General features: G+C 40.1%; 1 protein-coding gene across 5 annotated transcripts in view; it reads left to right on the forward strand.

The window, feature by feature from the left end:
- LOC110948487 (protein shisa-6) overlaps positions 1–20,882 on the forward strand; it is a 104,422-nt gene extending 83,540 nt beyond the window's left edge. Inside the window, exons 6-9 of one of the 5 annotated variants that reach the window (XM_022190031.2) lie at positions 5,331–5,393; positions 6,312–6,332; positions 9,751–9,903; positions 16,086–20,882. In XM_022190031.2, the coding sequence (XP_022045723.2) occupies positions 5,331–5,393; positions 6,312–6,332; positions 9,751–9,903; positions 16,086–16,693 (845 nt within the window). In that variant the 3' untranslated portion in view covers positions 16,694–20,882. The remainder of the gene's footprint in view (positions 1–5,330; positions 5,394–6,311; positions 6,333–9,750; positions 9,904–16,085) is intronic. The other 4 variants (XM_022190033.2, XM_051941114.1, XM_022190032.2 and 1 more) reach the window with 4 other exon arrangements.
- Positions 20,883–23,784: the final 2,902 nt, after the last annotated feature.

Raw genomic sequence — 23,784 nt, forward strand, 5'->3', positions numbered from 1 at the left:
GATCGATGCATCAATGCAGCATTCCCACTGAAGTATGGTGGCGGCAGCATCATGACGTGTGGAGGCTTCTTTCCAGCACTCCTCAGGAGGCTTGTACAGGCAGAGGGTAAACTGAATGCATCAAAGTGTAGAGAAATCCTGGAGAATAGTCTGCAAAGCATTATACTGACAATGATTCAGTGTAAGGGGAAAAAAAGGAAGACAAGGGCACATTTCAAGGGACTGAATACTCTCATTTTTGGGTACTGTGTAATATTGTGATCATTTGCATGGCCCACATTCAATGGCCCAGTTGTTTCTCCAGTGATGAGAAACAGATGTTACCAGCTAAAGATGTAATTTAGAGAGAATGCTTTTTTTGTTTTGTTTTTTTTTGCAATATTCAAGAACACAATTACTATGTTTTATTTCTCATCATTTGCAATAATGATATCTCAAACAAAACTATATTTCAGTCTGTTAAGATCGCCCTCGTTTGCCTGGTCATAACAATTACAGGCAATTGACTGGAGTTCAAAACGGGCACCTCAAAGGAAATGTAATACTGAGTATGAGGGCAAAGTCCCATTTTTTTTGTCCTCTCGTGCTTGTTTATGTCACTTAGCCTCTCCATTACACATACATATGCACAAGGGCAAAACGAGGTGATGTGTCCCACCAAGTCCACATGGCACTTCACACTCTGCCAGCCTAATGATATAGCAGGGGCTCTCTCCGTAGCCGGCGTCTGTCCATCAGCTTCCCCAGAGCGAGGCGTTTAAAATGGATCTGGGTCACAGTGGGATCCCCTCTGTCCACCCGCCGGAACCTGGAAGCATTCGATTCATTTGTGACAGAGCTGCCTGCATTACTACAGCCAATCCATGTGACACACTTTACTGTCAGTGAGAGCTCCTGCATTATGTATTAACACTTAGCAGGCGTGTTCTTTTCCATTGACCTCACATACTGCGGATCTCTGTCGAGCGGACTCAGGATGTTGAAATACCAGTGTGAACGATAAAGCTGATATCCTGAAGAAGAGAAAGAAATTCTGGCATTTGCTCCACTTGTATAACTGCAGCAGTTTAAACCTTTAACGTCACCTACTAGAAGGCTTGCTGCAGATTTGTTCGTTAGACTGGAGTTGTAAGATTTTCTCACAGTATTGCAATCAGGTTTTCCTTGAGAATATTTCAAGATTGATGACAACCAACCTGCATATTTGCCAAAAAAAAAGTTTGTCTACCTTCCTCAGTAATTATTTACCTGTAAATATTAAAATAACAAATATAGAATTGATGCCTTCCTCCTCACAAACAGGTGGGACAGAATGTAACGTTTATTAGATTTTTAGATTTTTGTTTATAACTCTGACTGTTGTTCCATTTCATTTTCCTGCATTAATCAGCTTGTTTTGCAAATGTGCCAGCGTTAGCCAGCTGGCTAATTTTCATCTACAGTTTTTTGGCGAGATCTGCAAACATAGTACAGTAAGACAGCAAAAGGACAGGGACAGAAAGCATTAGGCAGTGCATAAATCATGCAGAGTAACGGGCAGCAGCAAAACATCAATACGATATAGTAACATCCACCCTGTGCTATAGTCGTGTTCTATGGTTGAGCTTTCCTCTTTCTATATGACAGTGTGTCTGAGCACAAAGCCGGGTCCATCAAGAAACGGTTTCCTCAATTTGTCGTGGAAGAATTTGACTTTTCATTTGGGATGAACTGTGAGCCAGACCATATCGCCCAACATATCACTGAGGTTCTTGTGAGCAAAACCCTGCAGCGTCAATCCGCATTTTCTTTCTTTTATGTAAATATTTGATGTATTTTGGCGTATCTGCACCTGATCATTGAGTAAAACACACTTTGTATATGCCAGCATGGGTGAGTGAAAATGTGAAGCGATGAACAGTGGAAAGAGACTGATGCTGTTGCAATAGGTTGCATAGCCTGAAGGAGTTTGGTAACATGTCATCCTGCTGGGTTTGAGGTTTCTCGTGAGATCTTTTGAAGAGAAATGTCTCCAAAAAAATCAGATTCTGCTACCTGTGATCTCAACTCTACATGATGTAGTCATCTCTATTACTCTCTGTTGGTGTAATTTTCTTCTCCTTGTTGTTCAAAGCGAATGAAGAAATGATTAAATATGTGCATCAGATTGCAATCATTTCGTTTTTCATCCCCCTAAACTCTAACCATGTTGTGAGATCCTTTAGTTCTCAGTGTACTTGAGGACACAGATACAATTTGAAGCATTTTGCTGCAGCTTGAGCTCAGATGACATTGTTTGCCACTGACCAAACAGAACTAAAGAAATAAACACTTTAGCCTCAGAAATAACTGTATTTTCTGTGAATGTGCTGCCTCTGATTGCTTTATGGTGGGACTGCTCACTGTCTCATGCCTGAGATGAGATTTTTTTCCTTAGATTCACCTTCTACATGAACAAACTATTTTTCTTTCTTTATTCAATACGCGTTCAGTTAAGTGCTGCATTTGCTGCACAATACTACCAATAACATTCAAATACAGACACATAAAAAGGATAATTGGATCACACACATCTGAGCCATGAACCAAAGATTACCTCAAAGAAAACCCATCCTCACAGGGTGATAAACTTTTGAACCTTGGTTAAACACTTGCGATACATTTTAATGTGTGAAATTTATGTTGCACTTCGTCTCTCTGCTGTGGGGGTGGGGGGGCAGCTGTGCAGATAGTAAAAGGCTGTTATTTATTTGGTGCAAAGCCGCTTTCTTTTCAAGTCCATAGCAGGGTAATTTAGCAGAGTTTTCTGGAGCTGCTATAATTGGTCCCTTGATCAAACCTGTGTTATTGGAAAGCAGAGTACATACAGCTGCAGGGAGAACGGACCAAAGGCTTGTTTTGTAATTATGCAATAAAACCATTTCACTGGAGAAGTCTTCGCATTCCCAAATATCATTTTCACTCCACACCAAAAAGCAGTCCCAACAACACCACATTTAAGTCTGGATATTAGCAAAAGTCACATAACATTTGTCAGAAATGTCACATCCACCCGCTGGGAAAGCGCCATCATTGACATACAGGCACTGATCTTTAACAAAGCACAACTCAACCCCCTGTCGTCAGTTCAAAGCCTTTTAAAACGTTCATACAAATCATTTTAGGCTATCAGAGCAGTGGTTTTACTGTCTTTAGTACTCCTACTGGATGATAGATGAACATATTTAAATGTAAATAAGGTACAACGATCACATCTCCACACTTTGTATGCTGTTCAGAAAACCCTAATTGAATAAAGGCAATATTTTCCTTCTCTGGAATTATTTGAACTCCCATCGCTGCTCAGTGACGGAGGGCTCAGAAGATGTTGCTGTTACATAACAATATTAGCGCAGCATCAAACAGATGGATCACCATGAGGTGTAGCTCCTTCCATGTTCTCGTATAAAGCGGCTACAATCAATCATTTTGGTAAAGCCGAGGTGGATTGTGGATTCTGTCAAATGGAAGAAACACTCCCTCTCATAAGTGAGCGGTGGCAGTTTACTGCTCACTTGAGACGCTGAACAAATCAAAGCTCTCATATCTGGGGAAATGGCAAACGGTGACTTGAGTGGATGGATAAGCCAACTGATGCTCTGAAATACAGGATAGCATTTGTCAGACAATGTTATAGCTGGGCCTGTTGGACAGAACTCATAAAGGGACATTATTTAAGGGTCAGCTTTCCCTCTCTTCCCCACGGTGACATACTATCTAGATAACGCACCAAGTGTGAGGACTGTCAAGATGAGACAAGGTTATTTATACCGCACAGTGTCTGCAGATCTACAGCAGCACAAACTGCTAGCAGCTTCTTTTTGGTGATTGGCTCATTAATCTGTGGGAACCCAATCACATCCCTTCTCATCTCCTTCCAAAACACACTGATAACCAGACAGCCAGTGTATTCATAAAGAAAAGGAACAAGATGACTGAGAAAGCTGAAGTTAAATGTTAACAATGCTGCTCTTTAGCAGATGTAGAACATTTAGAAAGCGCAGCATCTTAGTTCAACCCATAGCAGCATGTCAGCATGATAATTATAGTTGACACTTTTGTAGGGATTTGGCAAACCATATTACTCTATTTTTCTTTAAAATATCCAATTTCAACCATTTACCAGACCCATAAACTGTATAAACTGAAGGAATCCATTGGGAAATCTAAGCTTAAAATTGCAATATTTTGTCAGTCACTTTTTTCAGCATGTCTCATTTTGCTCTAACCACATTTTCTAAACAAGCAACAAAAGTTCTCTGTTCCATAGAGAACAGATGACAAAACTTGAGACTTCTTGAGACTTTCTGGCTAAACTAAGCCGAACTGCAGGTTATGTTTGCATTGATTTAATAGGGAAGAAGAGCGAAAATAACTTCAAAATGTAAATAAAATATTTATAGTCAACATAGTGTTTTCTTAAAGTTTTGTAACTGGAAAAACTCATGATTTATTGCATTCCAAGTGCACAAAAAACTTTTTTTGAGTTTTCTCCACTTCTAGACATTGTTGTGATGTTTCCACAGAAGTGCAAACTTTATACAGTAAAAAAAAAAAAAAAAAAAAATCGACGACAGCGACAAAAACAAATGTGATAGAAGCAAAAACACCCAGAAACTGCTTGGAGTTAGATTACTTACGGGATTAGTAAAGTTATTATAATTCATCTTAAAGAGGACATGTCTCTGTGAAATTTCATGGCAATCTCGTCAAGACATTGCACCCAAAATAACAATCAGTCTCATGGTGGCAATAGAGTGAAGCCAGATGATTCCAAAAGATTTGACCTTGTGGAATCATGGATATTTGTACAAAATTTCATAACAGTACAAAAATAGCTGAACGATATTTCAGTACTGACCAACATCTGGGTCTGGAAAATGAAGCCAACTACAGTTTTGTGAATGACCATTTGATGCTGCCTGTAAAATGATGCTCATAGGCTTTCTTGGTAAAATGTCCAACTTTACACCAGAGGTAAACATTCTTTTACAGCCTGTTTCAAGAAATGTTTCCATAGCTAATTTTCCCATTCATGACATCTGTACAGGAGGTGAATTTTTGAACAACTCACCCATTTAAATTGTAGACTTAAAGCTATACATAATCAAGGGTGTGGATATTTGATGAACAGGTTGGTACCATCACATTTCTAATATTTGAGACAACGTACCACTCTGAGTAACACTTTCTTATGCTATGAGTGAACAACATGCACAATCCAAAAGGACATCAATAACTGCTATATCTCATGTTCTTTCTGATGCTTGAAGCTTACCATGTTGAAATTCCTTTTGTTTTTCTTATAATAGGAAACCACCACCTTGACTACCAGCATAGCCACCTGGATCTGACTGCGCTCACACCTAAAATGGGTAAGAAAACACAGTCATGTAGTCCTTAACTGCTGATTTAACACTGCATGAAATCCAAAATTCACTCTATAAACGCAGAATGAGAATGAAATGGCAAGCTTTGAGTGTGGTGATTGACCTGACTTGACTTTCCAAAAATGATACGCATGATTGCCTGTGTCTGAGTGAAAGAAAGACGAACAGTTCTTGTGATGGATTGTTTCAGATCACAAAGACAAAATCTTTCACAGGGAAATTAAAATGTGAGAAGCTGATAGAGAATTATTCGAGAGAAAATGAAAAGCAAAAAGTGCATTATAATCAAAGGATCATCTGTGCAGTTTGCTCAAGTTATTGAAAACCCAATTACTGTTATGGCATCCCATCTATTTTTCTAAATGTGATTTTCTGCGAAAGAGGAGCAGCTTTCAGCGTGGAATTACTGAATGGTCCTGCATCGAAATGACAATGAAATGAAACACCGTGTAATTAAAGAGGGAATCGGGACTTTTTTGTTTCAAAGTATCCTCCCCATGATATTGCAAAACTGCCGAGGCCAATGTTTTGTGTCAGTGTTTTAGGTTAAAGCTAAGAGATCGTCACTGAGTCATTATACAAAATTTTTCTCGTTAATGGAGCACTGTGGTCCACATCCTGCCTGTGCTTGTCTCCCTCTTAAACAGGACAGTGAGAAAATGGGTTTCAAAAGTACTTTCAGAACCAAATAAAACTCTTCAAACAGCACTTTTGAAGTCTATTTAGCTTGTGACAAGGATCGTAGCTGCAATGCATAATTCAGAAGTTGCTGGTTTTGTGTTAACCCTTGGCAACGTTCTTGCAATAGTGGCTTTGACCAAGGGCAAGTTTGGAAGGTTTGGTTGAAACATAATGTGCACACTGATTGTCATTGATCCTTTCTTTCTCACTTGGATTTGTTAGCCCACAGACAAATGAGATACGGTAAGTAATACACATACACATGGTGTTTATGTGTATTTTTTTTCCATCACCTTTTATCCAACATGTATCATGTACAGTAGAGATCAAGATTCCTTCCTTGCACACTGGGGGTCATTTCTATTTTCCTACTTTTTTTTTTAAAGCGCTTGTGTATTTTTTGCAGTCACAAAATTTCACGCTGCTGCATTACAATCCATAACCTTTAGTCCAATCTCAGTATCTTTTCTTCACGCATTATTTTTTCCTCCTTCACTCCACCTAACCAGCTCTATCTTCCCCTCACACACATACACAAACACACACTTTTAGACTCAATGAATGTCTCCCCTCTACACCATATGTTCCTTAGTGTTGTGTGTCCCTGTCCTCCTTGCTGCAGTAGTCGCCCAAGTCCTATTTTTAAATCCAGCACCAGAGTCCCTGCCCGTATCCAAGTCCTTCCCACCCACTGTGCCTCCTGACCCATGACTGGGCGTCCCAAATACTGAAGCCACAGGAGCTCCGCGCAGTGCAGGGAGCCTTAATGGTGTCATACATATCACTGATTTCCCAAAACGAGCTGTCGAAAGAGTTCCACGGTGAAGCGTCGCTCGGGCTGCTTAGGCGCAGTTGACAGATGCAGTTTCCAGCTGACTCACAATGGCAAAGACAGATGAGTCTATTTCATTGATGATATGACTTTCCAACAACCAGTAAACAAGAAAAGCACTCAGAGAACACAGTATTCCACCAAAGTTGTTCATATGACATTGTCAGAAATGCAGCATTTTTTTTAGAAATGCAACATTTCTTTATTTACTAGTTATTGATGATCAGAAATCATGCCAACATAGAATGTGTCCATTTAATATAGATGTGCCCACAAACAAAATGACCTTGCACTGAGCACAGGCATGTGTTATGTACAGATACCGAAATGTGTTAGCCAAAAAATCCAGCAGGCGGCAGGAGTTGATGGGACTCTGAAACACCTCCACAATTTAATCACTTGTTCTTTGTATTATTTCTGAAGGATAAGTCCACAACGGTGGATTTATAGTAGATCACAATATGATTGTCGGCAGGCAGCTGATGTAGTGTTCACTTGTTGTCATAGTTACAGTGATGCCATGCACTTGCAATGATGCAGAAATCTTTAACAAATCCAAGGATCCAGATTATAAACCGCATCACTGCAAAAATTTAATGACTTGGTTCTTCTGTCATTTCTGACCTTCCCTGAAAATTTCATCCAAATTCGTTATTCTGTAGTTGAACAATGTTGCAAACAGACAGACAGACAGACAAATAAATATACGCCGATCGTCACATAGCTCTGCTGCGTTCCTTGACAGAGTAACAATAAACTTGAGATACCCAGTTGGAAAGTAGTTTCAGTCCAATGTTTATACAGGAGTGTAAAGAAATGGCAAGAAACTGGATCACGTCTTACTTGCTTGGACACATTGTGCACAGATAGGGGTTGTTGATGCAATTTCGATCCCTTATTGAGCATTCATGACTATGCATGATGGAAGGTAGGAATCCCTTCATTGAATAAATTCTGAGAACATTTTCAAGTCAAATGACTGATCAGCTGCTTCTTTCACTGTCTTTATCTCTAGACAGCTCAAACATGGCCGATACCAACTTTCCCAATTGAAACAAATTTCTAAAGACCTGCCTTTTTTCTTTCTATTAGATGGCCAAAATTTTGTTGTTTCTTCGTCTTCTTTCAGTTTTTTAAGTGGTTGGCAAACACCAATGTTTGCGTTTAGCCTCTTCTACTCTGTTTATTACAGCTGTGTCACCTATACTGCCACCTTCTGATGACACATGCATCTTAGGGTGCTTTCACACCTGTTAGTCCATTAGAGTGGTTCGTTTGGACCCAAAAGTTGCTACAATGTTGCTATTTTCAACTGGTTCAGTTCGCATTCACACCAGTGTTTTCGCAGTTGAACCAACTACGATGAATGTTATATCTCCCCCCAGTCGTTTGGCGGCGCTGTTCACAAAATAAGGTGTTTTAGATGACGTAGGTGAACACTGATTGGCGCAGCATGTGAAGAGGGAAAAATCCCGGAAGAAAACAGGCTGTGTTTATTCCATGGATCGAGGTTTATTCGTAAACAATGAACTATGCTCTCCTGTTCATTCTTGTTGCCATATATTCGTATCATTGCTTTATGCAGCAAGCACAAATACTGCTGTTGTTCCAGCATGAAGCTCGCATTCGGTACGAGAACATTACACAGTCGTTTTTGGCACGGAGAAGATGCATTGCAACACGTTATCAGAGAAAGCGGGCGATGCTCCACAACCTGTGCAGGTTGCTATGGAAGCTCCCGTAGACCAAAAAGTCTGCTGCACCATCAAGACAGTCCGAATGGAGACAGGTTTGTGTTCTCACCAGGAGCGAACCGAACTGGAGTTCACATAGAAGCGGACCGAGACCACCTTCGGGAGGTGGTCTCGGTCCTGTTCTTTAGTCCGAACCAAAAAAATCTGGTCTGCTTTCACACCAGCCCAAACGAACTGTACTTGCAGGTGTTGCGGACTCCAGTCCGCTTTAAGCGGACCGAAAGGCGTAGGTGTGAAAGCACCCTTAGTTGGAAACACCTGATGCACAATTTTCTTTTTTATTTTGAAATTTCAAAACGTTTACTTCAGATTTGATCAAAAATTATATGAAAGCATGGCTACTGACTCAAAAAGCACTGCTGAGAAAATGCTGGTAAGATATTGCTGGAGATCTATATAGAGCAACAGGTCATCAGTATACGTGTAAATGGAGGCAGCTTTGAACATGAAGTCAGTGGTACTCATGTTGCAACATGTGAAAAAGTCAAAAACCTATAAATGGATCCAAATTTAAGATAAACATATGAACAAGATAATAGTATTCAAAAGCTGTTTCACTCAGTTTTAAAGACAACAGAAGTAACAGGGTTTTTCTGTTATTTTCAAGATTTTACATTAGACTAGGCTGTGTAACTCCCTGTATGGTGGGTGTTGAAAGCTAACTGCTGCCAACAACTGTTCTGCAAATGCATTCACTGTTTTTCCCAAATGCAGCTGGAATGGAGTCGTTGAATAAAATGAGTCAAAGATGAGCTTTGTATTTACTCTGAGAACATCTTTATTTACCTCACGTGGCTCCTTGCCTGCCATCTTGTAGTTAATACTCTGACACTGTTTATCTTTTAGCAAATGATCCAAGAAAAAAATGCAGAATAAAGTCCAGCAGAGTGTGTCAAACATCACCTGAACGCTGCGTAGTCCAGCTCAGTCTTACTCAAAGCACATTTCCTCACTGCATCACCTTCCCTCCCTGCTTCCTTCTCTCCTCCAGTAAAGACTCCCAGTGTATAACCCATCTTTCTGACTGACTGTGTGCTGACTGCAGTGCACCACTTCCTCCCCCTGTCCCCTGTAGAGCGACCACAGCGGATGAACAACATCCTGACCTCGGCTACGGAGCCCTACGACCTGTCCCTCTCCAGATCCTTCCAGAACCTGAGCCATCTGCCGCCCTCCTACGAGCTGGCCCTCAAGTCTGACTTAAGTAAATACTCTCTGCACAGATTAAGTAGGTGGTCCTTCATTCGTCCTCCATCGCCGTGTTTTGCCTGATGCACTAAGAAAACCAGGAATGACGTCACCCTTATGCCCCGTGCATTAAAGGGTCGCCACATTCACTGCGCCTGGCCTGATAAAACATCTCCATGTCCATTAAAGAGACACGCATCATGATAAGTATCTCCAGATGTTTGGTGGCCCATCATGCAGATCGTCCTCTCACTTTTTCACCTTTTTAGGGTAATAAACTCCTTAAAATGCATGACGACACGCTCCGAGCCTCCATACCCAATCCCATTGACTCATCTATCAGCTCATCGACTGACATCTAATTGGCAAGTAATTTGGCTCCATCTGCGGCCCATGTCATGTTGCTAATGTCTCTTAATGACATATTTAGAGTCGTTTTTATTTTCCCCCCAGCTGAATGGCTTCTATATGGCAACACGACGGCGCTTTAATGTCTCAGCAACACTACAGTCCATTATCCTCGCTGTGGCATTTTCAGTTTGATGATGAAGTGGATGCTGCTGTTTGAACCTCCTGACCGCTGCATGCGTAGTGTTCTCTAGATCGGTTGCATGTTTCCCATGATTATTCAAATGTACTTTAATTGATTTATTTTTTTATTACAGTCTCTTGAGATGCATTATATTTTGTAAGAGAAACACAGGCAGCATAGAACAACAGCAATCACAGTCAATTAATTTGCAGCACTTACATATAGCAGCAAAACAGGACATAAGGGATTGAAAGGAGAGCTTGACTGTTTTATAGTTAAATTCTGTATAAAACAAGGCTTGAATGCGGTGTTTGAATGCCTGCTATGGAGGCAGCTTTTCCAATTAAGGTTTATCTTGTAAATTATTCCATTAAAATTGCAGCTTTACCAATTTCTGAGCCCACTCTGGAAACACAAAAGGTTATCTATACAAATTATTCGGTCTGATGGCTGTTTGAAATTGAGGGAAAAACATCATATGGAGGCAGACAAAATTTCAAGTTTCTTACATCATTTTAATTTTAAAGTAAGTTGTAATCCAACATTAAAAGGTAAATGTGCTTTCTCACCTGACCTTTTTGGTGCGGTTACCCATTTAATTTGACTTGTTTGGCTAGTTAGAACATCGTCACAGTTTTACTTGGACCAAACAACTGGACTGAAACCACCTTTGTGGGTTGAAAGCAAAATGGATTGCCTACGTGACTTTAGCATTTAAATGGTAAACAGATTTTTAACACAAGTCTGTAAAAGTAGCATATATTTTTGTGCAAGATTCAAGATTTTGTAACCATGGTAGCATGAATGTGTGTCACATGCATGGCAGCTGGCATGGTGTTAACATGTAAACAAAATGTCACTTGATGAGTCATACATATGCTGCTCACAATGCAAACAGAAAACCCAACAGTCTGACAAAGTAGCTACAGTCAGTATACAGGTAGTTGATTCCAATGTCTTCCATTTTTTTTAAAGGTTTTGCAGTAATTTTGGTTCAAAAAAATAAAATCCCCATTTTTTAGCCTCACCTCCAATATTTCACACGAAGAGACGCAACAGACTGGCAGAGAAACCCAACTGCTGACTAGCATTTTGGCAGTTAAACAGCAAAGAAGCCACCAAGGAAATCCTGAGTAGAAAACTCTCTCTCTTTTTTAAATGTTCTGCTTGGATGACACCGAAGTCTTTCAAAAGCAAAATTCTGGGTGTGTTTATCTCCCTTCTGTTTCAGACTCAGCAGGAGCTCTGTAAGATTTTTTTCAAACCTGGATCAAATACAAACTTTAAAGATCCCAAAATAAAAGAATTTAAAAAAAAAAACTTTTAAAACAATCTACCATTTTTGCTCAGGCTTCAGATTCTTCTCTTGGGACCATCTATTTTTTATGTGTCATTTTTTGAAATGAACTGATTTCAGACAAGCTTACCATTTTGAATTACTGCAGAGCAATGAGATCACCGGAGAGAGGCACAGTTTGCTTGGATTCCTCCTGTCGGAGCGTGAAAATTTGAAATGAACGGCACATTTTTCTCACCAGCTTTTATCTTAAAGACGCGGCTCTCAGATGTGCATTTCTTTTAATGCACCCAAGTGAACAGACATGAATATGTGCTGCTACGTTTGTCATCTTTGCTGCCTATTTGTCAGTTGAGTAGTTCAAGCACTACAGTGGAAACACACTGGATGCCTGCTGGTGTGTTATGTTGTGAGTCATCACATTTAACAGATTTGTTGAGAGGAAATGTATCGAAAAAACATTCCCTTCAGGGTCAAGGAGATACTTATGGTTTAATATGACATATCAATGAAAACATCGCAGAGTCCTTTATCCACATACAGAATACTTGTGCTGTACTTTCCCTTCAAAGCATTATTAGCAGAAATGGATGTGATGCATTACAGATTTTCAAATTGCAACCATTCGAGGTCCTTGAATCTTCAGAGAAGTTACACAGAGAAACAGAGAAAAAGCCATTTAAATGTCAGTGGTCCCCCTTTTCACTATGTGTTTATGTGATAGCAAAACATGCATCAGTGCAATCTCCTCGCAGCGCATTCAACGTTCTTCTTTTATATGTTTGCCTCTTCTTTCCCTTATCAACTCAGGGCTTTGCTCTTATCTTGCTGGAGTCTTGTACACACACAGAAAATCACAGAGATGAATCACGCTGAACTACAAAGGAGCTTTTTGAATTTGAGGCAGGAGCCTAGCAGAATTTGTCAAACCAGTGAGCAAAGTTGTCCCTTGAAGAAAGACCTTGAAGAAAATAATAATAAATCTATAGGTTCAAGCATGAGTGAGGTCTTTGGAAACAAGCCTAAAAGTAATATAATTAGTTGTTTTTTTTTAATGAAACCATCTGGAGAGATGATGATTACTAAATTTAATTACTCTGGTTTATTTGCAATTTAAAATTTGCGATTTTAACTGAGAGTGTGTGTGTGTGGGTCTTTGTGTGTGAGAGATCCGCTTGTCCTTCCCCGATGTCAACGAGACAGAGACTGAAGACACTGCTCTGAAGTAACCCTCTTAGCTCCTCCAAGGAAGCAGCAAAAAGCAGGAGAAACAAATCTTATTTGGTTATGTTGTCTTTCACCTTAATCACCCTAAAAGGGATTAAAACACCTTTCAGAACAAACAAACCACCTTTAATCCCCCCCCACAAAAAAACTAAATTATATTGCCTTTCCCTCCTTTAAATTCCACCACTCCTGCTCCAAACCTCTAAAGATCACTTTATAATTGATGTTCCACCAGTTTCACGAGTGTTAGTGCATTATATGATTACAGTCTGCTGTGATCAATAGCTGACACATAAATAAACTGGCTGCACTGAATGTAATCTAGCAAAGTGGGAGCTGGGGTTTAATTAGCCGTTGTTCGCAATTTCTTGTGTTTGTTGCGCCGTTTCACGTTGGGGACCCTTCAGCCTCTCCCAATCACGCTAATAGTAAAGTGCTGCATTTATCAGTGCCGCAGAGACGAGATCGAGCAATATTCCTCTGCCTTCTTAAATCATTTCCGTCACTTAAAGTGTAAACAGAGCAACGTGTGAACACTCGTAAAAAGCGGGGCTTAAATCAAATAGCAGCTGAGGCGGTTATCCAGGAAGAGGAAGACATTTGTAGCCCTCATTTACAACAATGGCACAGAGAATAGGGTCCACTGGTCTCTGATTCATGCACGTATTTATCATGTTATGACAAGGAGCCTCCCTGTTTTCTGATCTGCTCATGTTTTGATTTTCTGATTGATGCTGATTACTGCTGATGGAAATTCAACACTGCCTCCATGTATGAAACTGTCATAATAGATTCAGAAAATTGTTTTTCCACATCACTAACTCTAGCCAATCTGTATTGACATGACTCACACATATATATGTATGTATGTATGTATGTCTTTGTATAAATGACAATATATACAGTCCTTTGAAGTTTTCCCTCTTTGTTGCTTTCAACATTGAATCCTCACTACTTGTGTGACTTCTAGTCTATATACACATATCATATGTGTGTGTGTTTTTTGTGTACGTATATATGTTTGCATATGTATGTATTTGATAATTACAGTACGATATAGTATATGTTTTCTGATAATAGCATCACATATTGCTACCTCTTTACCATTTGAGTGTATAATCACTACAGATCAGTCACGGTGACTGGTTATTTCCGTTTGGCTCATGAATGGAGCTACGGGCTGCGGCTTGTTGATTGTCTGTATCCTTGTAGCCTCTGGTTGAGTTTGGTTGACATTTTCTGCCATAATGTCACATCTAAACCAGGCCTTCAGGGAAAAATGCTGGGGCACAGAGCCACAGGCCAGAGTTGGGCCTCCTTCATTAGGAATGCACACAGCAGTGGACATGAAAACCCCTTACGGAGGGACAATAAGGTGACCTTCTGCATCCAGGCATGACATCTCTCCCAGAGAGACAAGCATCCAGACAAACAATTCCCATCATCCCTTTTCTCCATGACTCGGTGAAGCGAGGTATAGTCCTAAAGTGGCAATTTGACCTCCATGTTCTGCAATAATTAACCACTGCAGAGGTAACAACCCCTCGGCTGCAATAGTTAATCAGAGAGCTTCTTGCGTAGCCTTCCCCTGTGTGCCAGTGCAGCCAAAACACAGGTAGAGGTCTGCTGAGAGCCGCCTGTGGTTCATACTGCCATAATGACTTCATCATTAGGAATGTGCACACGGCACTGAGACGACCTGCTTTCTGGCAGAGGACTGGTTGTCCAGTCAGGCGCATGAACTGTTGAGTACTGTGGTATGCTGATGAGTCCTCTCCATGCTGAAGAGCACTGCTGAGAGCTTCCCGTTTTCCATGAAGGAAAAGGACAAAACAATTCAAAACAGTTTGAACAGGACTCTGCAGCTGCTGTAGTGATTACAACTATCACATCCAACCAATTTTTTTCCCTTTTTTTTGTAAGTGAACAGTTGGATCTGACACCACAGCTGATCAGAATGTTTCTGCCATTTGATTTATTCATGTCACTAGAGATACACTGTAGAGCAGCTCATCTGTGTTGAGCCTCCCAAACACCAGGCTTTCCCACTAATCGATCAGAGCTCCACACAAACACAGCTGAAACAAAGAGAAACTAGTGATTCTGATCAGTAAGAAGCCTTCGTCCAGTTGTGTGTCAAGTTACAAAATTGGCCAGAGAATTTTGCTGTTCTTTCCTTTTTCCTTAAAGAAATTTGACCAGAAACCTGATAGTACTGGGCCTCTGCATGCTTCTGCATGAATTGCTTTCATGCAGGAGCATAGAATGCAGAGTTTCTAAGACAGATGTGACGAATAATAAAGTCAACTTGTCCAGAGATGTATTCTTTCAGCTCAGCTGTGTTGAGGCTCTCAAACACCAGTGTTAGTCCAACCTGCAGGTGCTTTCCCACTCGGAAAACACAGTTACAGTGGGGAAACTAGTGATTACACTCAGTAAGGAGCCTCCTATCAGCTGGATGTTAAGTTACAGGTTTGCCAGAGAGTTTTTCTGGAGGTGAATCAGGAATACATGTAGCCACTGGAGAAGAAATGTTTAATTTCAAAGTCTTTTCCTTAAATTTTTTTTTAATCAAAATCTATCATTACCATTCTTTTGCATGCTCTTTCATGAATTTCATTAACTGGGTGTGTTTTGATTAAAAAAAAAAAAAAAGTGTCAAACCTAACAGGGGAATAAAGATTTTCCTGCCACATGCAACTTCTAAATCAATCTGAAAACACAGACAAAAGAAAGGAAAACTAGTGATTACGCTCAGTGGTCAGCCTTCTACCAACTGAGCATCAAGTTAACAAGGTTGACCAGAGAGATTTTTGAAAGCTTTCAGGAATATGTAAAGCAACTGAAGAAAAATTCTTAATTTTCTATCTGACTAAAACCTGGTGGTACCAGACTTTTGCATGCTCATGCATGAGTTGCATTAATTATATTTCTTTAGATTAAGGGAAACTGCCAAACTTAACAGAAGAAGAAAGCTACTTCTCCAGCTATTGTGGAATATTCTAGGAAATGTGAGAATCCTTCGTGAGAATAGAATGCACAGAGTTTCTAAAAATGACATAAATGATAAAGCCAATGTATCCAGGGATGGATTCATTCAGAGCAAAACCCGTAAGTCTTGATAGTGCCATCTCTTTCTGAGTACCTTTGTCTTCTAACTCCTCAGGTGATAAAGACATAGACGATTACTACACAAGGAAGCATCATCATCCTGACTTTGGCGGTCGGGGACCAACCCACATGGTGAAGCTGAATGCAGAACCCCAGCAGCACCACCAGCAGCGGCAGCGTCCCCGTCGGGTCCAGAGGGCCATGTCCCAGGACCATGTTTTGTCTCCTCCGAGGACGCCTCGTCGTGGAGACTACGGCTTATCTTCATACGGCGTGATGGCGGCAGCGGCCTATGGAAGCAGTCGCCACCTCTCAGAAGAGCAGCTACTTTCAGCGGACCGCCTGCACTCCCAGGATCCTTTGCTGTCTCCGGCGATGAGGCGCGACAAGTTCCGGGAGAAGGCGATGGCGCGGGCGTTGTCCCATGCCGACATGCTGATGCCCACCACGCCCGTCATGGACCGCCACAAGATGACCAAGATGCACTCGCAACCCAGTGCCTCTAACGACTCCTACAACACGCTGACAGTCAACCACCAAGCGACCACATCTAAGCGGCAGGCGTTTGCTTCCCGACGAACACACACGGTGGACCACCTACAGTACATTCCTGGCCACCACCACACATACCGCACTGCCAGTAAGAACGAGGTAACTGTTTAACTGCAGAGTGGACGGATTCCTGACACACAACCACGAACATCTACAGAAATCTACAATATCAGCAAGTCTCCTCGGTAAAACTGTTCAATCTTCTCGTCAAAACGACCTCCTACATTAAAAAACTCTTCCTGCTTTTTAGCACAAGCTTTCTGTGTCATCCAGATTTTGGGTAACTAAAGTCCACCCTGGCAAAGACGTTTCTCTCTTAGAGCATCATAAGGGCTTTGCGCATTGACACAAAGATCCTTCATGTCGGACATTGTCGACAATGTGAAGAAAATATTTTTTAAACTGGACATGAGACTGGAAGAGAATTGTATCAACTTTATAAATATATAAATATACTATATTTACTATTTGTATTTTCAGTCCTTGTTATAGCTTTAGAGATTCTCATTAACTGATGTAAGCACTTCAAGTGGTGCCTCTTGAAATTGTCCCATTTCAAAGATGAAGTGGATTTGTGGGTTAAAAAGCACAATGTATGAATTCCCTTTTTTTGGATTAAGTTTTTCTCTTCTTCTTTGGTGAATGGCCAGAACATATCAGCTTGTTAGTAAAAAGAGAAGCTATTTCTGTTGCATACAATAGATGATTGTAAATAGGCTATATTAGCAGCACTTAACAAGAAAAGCTGGCCCTCTGGCATTATTATTTTGTTTATTTTCCCTCCCACCTGGAATCTATTATGGTTTCCAATTTAACAATTTTGATTTTAGATAAGGCAAAGTCCCCAAATTAGTATTATTTCCACAGATGTCTGCAAAATATGTGGATCTAATACGTATATGGGGAGTTTTTTTTTCTTTTCTAACTGTGCTTGTAGCATAGAATGATTGTGTTCAAAACAACCTTTTACCTGTGTCGATCAGCAGCAGTCTGCAGATATAAATCCACAGGTGAAAATGGAGCCTGATGTTCATTTGAATTTGCTTATTTTTTTATTCATGCATTCCCTTGCTTTGTCATCCACAAGGATGACCCTTCCCTTGCCTGCCCTGCTCGGTTTGTGACTGGCCAGCTTCTTCCATCTCTACATATCAGGTATTCGGTGTCTGGGAGCTTATAGGTCAAGTTCTAGTTTTGTGTCGATGTGATGACTGAAACAATCAGTGCTAAAGAGGACGTCATAATCGCTCGTCGATCAAGCATTACTGTGAAATGTTTGTCCGGATGTTTTCATTAAAGCAATGCCTTATTGTATGGATCCCATATGCTCTTAATTGAACAATCATGCTTTTGTCACATGTCTTGTTGTCTAAGCTTTTTGTGCAATATAACTGATTATAATTTACCAGCAGAACCAGCAGTAAAAGCATGTAGTGATAGAGGATACAGTACATATACCTCAAAAAGACTAAATTCAATTGAAGAAGTCTCAAACTTTAAACAATCATTAGGTACAATGTTGTTCATATTCTTATTGGAAATTTGTTAAAGTATGCGCATTACCTGAATTAGCATTGTTTAAGGTTTATGGGCTCATAAATATGTAAGTATACAGTGCTTTTATTTTCTGCTGTTCAATCAGATGAACTGGAAAGTAAAACTCTTTACTGGTTCTCTTGGTTCTTAGTAATGAGGACCCAGTCCAGGAACTGTGATGGACATGGTCCAAATAATATACAGTCCAAATGAGTTGGAAGGAGCTTTGTTTTATGGCTGCAAGTCTTGGATCTGTTTCAATGACCTGGTTTGCACTTGGATTTAAAATGCATTACAGCGATCCAACCACTGAGACTGCTGAGACAAATCGCCCTTCACACCTTTGCCTATCAGGCCCCTCCAAAGTGTCCAACTGACCACTTGTGCTCACATTATTACCGACATAACTTCTGCTAGAAAGTCAAAGGGCAACATGGACAGCAATGAGGTGCCAGATTTGTTTCCAAAATGTTTCAAGGACTAATATAGATGTACTGATATTGGTGGGATAAAGTCATTCACACCTTGGAAAAGATTGCAGGATGACAACCACCACATCCTACATTGATAACATTTCCTGTATTTTAATGTAAGTCCTTGTCTGGGATGCTTTAGGATGTATTACAAAAGATATGTGATCAAAATGCATCCCAGACCACCTAGGTTTGAGTGATGAGATTACAATGCACCTTGGTTGTTGTTTACACTTGTACTTAGCGCTGTGATCCGATAGCCCCAAGATGTATTTTAAAACTGTGTAAACAGAGTCAATATTGCACCGCTTGATGGGCATCGAACTATGTAGTGTCAAAACAGAAGTGAAGAATCCTATCATCAGGAAACTAATGCTCGTTAGATGCTCCTACAACCACACAAACATCTGCTGCACCTTATTGGACAAGCATTCTTACTTGTGGGCTATCTGCTCTTGAATGCTGAATTAAACAAACATCGGTTCTATTGAATTATATATATATATAAAAGGTGTGCAAAAATATGTTTTTAGATATGTTTGAGGAGAGATAAAAACCATGCAGCCACTGAATCGGTCTTAGTTTCCGCTTGATGACAACTAGTCTTAAAGGTTTTCAGGAGTTTCCAGAGGCGGCAAGTTGCGGTGGACTCCTCTGTTTTGCTTAAACTATCCAAGACCTTAACTTCACGCAAATGAGAAGTGCTTAACGAGAAGCCCCATCTCTCGAAATGCAACACAGCGCTACCAGAATGAATCACATGGCTCCTTACATAGATAATGGATTGGAAGCATTGAGATGACAGATCCTGTGGACACGTACCATCAGTGGTCCCAGATGGGTTCGCCACAGTGTGTCATAATCACAAGAAAAATACATTTTTTAAGACAAATTTCTTCCTCTGTGCAGAAAATGCTAATTGAATCACTGCACTTTTCAATTACAACTGCAAGTTAGTTGGTGGAGCATCACACTATTGCCAGGCAAAGGAATTGTTTTGAAATTAAGTCTTCTTGTAGCTGTGAAGTCCTTATTCAAGTCAGTGAAGCAAATATGTCCAATGTTTGGCGTCTTTAACATAATTAAATCCCAAGTCATGAGTATAATGTCCCAAGTCAACCCAAATATAGCTGCAAATTCTTAAGTTAGTCCAATGAAGATCCACACTTCTTTATAAAAAAAAAATTTAAAAAAAAGCAATTTAGTTGATTTATTGAGTCAGTTTCCAATGTGTCCAAAATTTTGCATCCATGAAGACTTCTGCTGGAGAGTCCACAAGCCTTGAAAACAAGAGTTTACTGTTTGAAGGTCAAAAACAGTCCTCAGAACAAATTTTCCCTAAAATGCCAAGAAGTATAAAATTAGCAAAAACATTCACTAGATTGACCTTATTTTGGACATCAGGAAAATTGCTGTTTCTTTGTATATTTAAGTTGTCGGCCTCTGTATATAAAAACTTGAATACAATGTTACTTGTGGTCTGAACTGTGTAATTTAAATGGTGGGAAAGCAGTGTCTCATTGCACATGAACCTATGACTATGTTTAAATACGCTCATGTCTTGTTGCACTTTTTTCTTAAGTAGACTCCATTTTTTAATAACAATGAATTCATGATTTATCGATTGACATTGTAGGGGTAAATAGAAAGCTGGCCAAATGTATCAAGAAACGTATTTCTTTAACTTGATGTGCCACTTTATTTTTTTTATGCCAGGTCTGCATTTAATGATGTCAATTAGAGGTTGTCATTTTTTCCAGGATTACTGTCTTTGTACATATGATTTTTTTCTTTCTTTACTGGAGAGTGCTTGCGAACATTCGGTCGCTCTGGGTGAGGGAGGGGTGTTACCTGTTCAGTAGACTGCTTTAGACTGATATCTGTATCCACCCACCTCGCTAAACTAATCTCACAAAACTTCTGCTCCCTCTTCTCACTTAATTAATAATGATGTCATCCCAAGAGCCTTTTTCTCTATGTGCAATATTTCCTGTTCATGCAGTATAACTCTAATAGCCACTTACTCTTTTTAAAACGTTGTGAGGTTCATTTGCTGCCATAAAGCCTTTTGTTGTCCTTTTGATTTTAGGATTGTATTGTCTTTCATAGTCAAAGAGACATTTTTTATAATACAGATAAATGTGGTGTGAATGGAAAACGCTGTCTGTGTAATTGCACAAATAACTGGAGACTAATTTAAAGGCTTCAAAACCACTAAATATGACTGTTCTTGTGCTTTTTTGTTTCTTTACAGATTATTAAAGCACATCATGTGTGTTGTATAACATCGATTTAATCACTTTTTCTTTCTTGTATGTGTGAAGTAAGTGGCATCAAAGAACAGATTTAGTAAAACTGAAATATGATGACTTAAATAGGACAATGAAGTTAATGTTGAGCTACTGGCAGGTGATAATGAAATGTGAAAGAGAAGTTTTTTTGGATTTAAGCTAATATTTTCATTTGTTACCATCCTTGCAGTTCCTTTGTCTTTGTGAAAAGTTAAAGCTAACTACTTTGTAAATCGTTCACACCCTTTTGTTGACATAAAAAAAAAAATCAGTGAAACCCACCAATGTGCTCAGTCTCCATGAGCCTTGGTAAGAAATGTGACAGCACTATTTGCACGTCATCATAATTTGAAAAAAGAAAATTATATTTCTGGATGTGTCGATATTTCCCATTACCCAAACACACATCATCATCGATTAGCCAACACTAAAACCACCTACAAGTATAGTCAATATCATTGATCATCTCATTACAATCCAACATTCTGCTGGGAAAACTTTGATCCTGGTTCTCATGTTGATGTTACTTTGACTCATATCATCCACCTAAACATTGCTGCAGACCAGACACATGGAAAGCAGGACAATATGTCTTCCCACACTGCAAAAAATTACTCCGCTCAAGGAGAACAACACAAAGCCCAAGGTCTTCAAATTCCCCACATCCCAATCTGACCAAGCATCAGTGAGATGTGACAGAACAATCACAATTTAAAACCCTACAGAACAGGCCCGGGGTGGCGAATCGGGAGGACCAGGACAATTCCTGGTGGGCCGGTCTGATGTTTGGTCAGAGGTGTTTGAAAAATAGAAAACAGAAAGAGCAAGGGTGGTAGCCTAGCCATGCTAGACAACCCACGGCAACGAATTTAATTCTCTGCCAGGGTGGGTCTAGTTACCCTCCATAAGGCTCGAGGCTGGATTCTCCTAAAACTGGCCGGACGAATCACCATGAAGTGTAGAGTCAGAAGGCGGGTGTAACTAAGTGACGACAGAGGCGTGACGATTCTGACAGAAACAACCGGCGCACAATAAACAGTTATCTTTTGACTCGGCTTTGGCCACAGCCCTTAAAGATTTGAAGCTAAAATTCTACTTGAAAGATAAACAAAGGACGGCACTGAAGTGTTTCACTGAGAAGAAAGACGTATTTGGACTTATGCCGACGGGATATGGCAAATCCTTAATATACCAGTTGGCTCCGCTGGTTGGGAAGCTAATGGGACTTAGCCACAATCCGCCAGCGCTCTAGGAACTCCGTCAGCCTATTCGTTGCGCTGATTGGTTGTATACCGACCCAATTGCTACAGAGTGATTTGATAGACAGCCATTTAGCCCACCTCCCTCCCTGTCGAGCATGCCTAGACCCTTGCGTCTTCAGAGCATGGGTCTAGCGCAGCTAGGCTACAAGGGTGGTGCTGAGAAGGCAAGAATTAAAAAGAGGAAAGCTCTGGAAACAGACGCAGCCAAATGTGCAGAAATTGGCAACTTTTTCACTAAAGCTCGCGGTTTGAAACGACAAATGATGCAGAGGAAACAGATACGGACTTTGTTGAACTTTGCAAACCACCGTTCAAGTTAATTATCAAGTCAATTAATTGTGTGTCATTGTGGCGTAAAACATGAAATTATATAATTTAAATAATAGTATGATGCAACCACATAACTGGGAAACTTTGTCATGTAGCCCCTCAGAGTCAGAAGAAAGATCCAGCACCAAGCAGCAGCCAAGAGCCCGCAAGTCCAGAGAGGGAGGTAGGATTGTTCATTGAGTGAATATTATTAGAATGAATATAATGAAGAGTGTGGTGTAGACCTGCTCTATATGAGAAGTGCCCTGAGATGCTAGATGATTCAGGTCTACATTCATGAAATTGACCTGACGGCTTTGTAAAAAGTAGAGATTTGTGCTGAGAATTTTGACCATTTTAAAAATGTGATTTAGTGTCAGAGGCAGAGCCAGCAGTGATGAGATTACTGCTGTCAGTATGGAAGGACAGGTGAGCTGTTGAAACAGAGTGAACAAGCAAGCATTATTTCCAATACTTTCTATGCCCAAACGATAGTACTGACCCATTTTATTTTCTATCATTAAAAGATAGTAAATACACAAAGCCCACAATTGAAAGGGAATAGGATGAGATAAAAACATTTACTTTCATTACTGATGTTGTCCAGTTTTAATAAAGTTCATACTACTTTTATAAAATGATGAAAGTGAATAAATTGTCATTCTGTGATCTGTGTTTGATTTCTGTCTTTTCTCCTGTCATCCAGATGTTCAGAGGGAGCTGATGCCACATCTGGTCCAGCCGATGGAAGGTCTTGAAGTTCTCTGACTGAAGATGGTCCTCTCACTGGATTTAAGATTCAGATGCTCAGGAACAAACTCCACCAATGAGCCAACAGGGAAGCTTTAGGTTTATTAAATGTTGCTATGAAGCATGAAGACTAAACTCTCCACAAGGATCCAAAATAAGTTGGACTTCTACATGAGAGCTTTAGTTATTCTTCATCTACTTCCTGAAAAGTTTGGTCAATAAAAAAGACAAAAACTAATATTTTCACCCGAACTAAAGACAGACTGTGTGATTTTTCTGCTCACATGTTGTGTTGTTGTAAACTTACTCTTTTAAATAAATAGCAGCCTAACCCCCTGGAAACCAGTGTTTGTCCTGTTTGTGTTGTTCCTCGGCGACCATAGACAGCCGGGTCATAATGTTTTTTGAGCAACACACCATACTATCATGTTTTTACAGTAAGGGTTCTACTATGAAACCAGTTTGACATGTTCAGGCGTTCTATGTGTGAAAACTCAAGAGATTTCAGGTATCAGAAGGTGGTTTTCAACTTTCTTTGTTAACTTTCTGCTTCAACTTTAAATTTACATCACTAAGCCAGC

This window comes from Acanthochromis polyacanthus, chromosome 21, assembly GCF_021347895.1.
Source record: "Acanthochromis polyacanthus isolate Apoly-LR-REF ecotype Palm Island chromosome 21, KAUST_Apoly_ChrSc, whole genome shotgun sequence".
In the NCBI taxonomy this organism is placed as follows: Eukaryota; Metazoa; Chordata; class Actinopteri; family Pomacentridae; genus Acanthochromis; species Acanthochromis polyacanthus.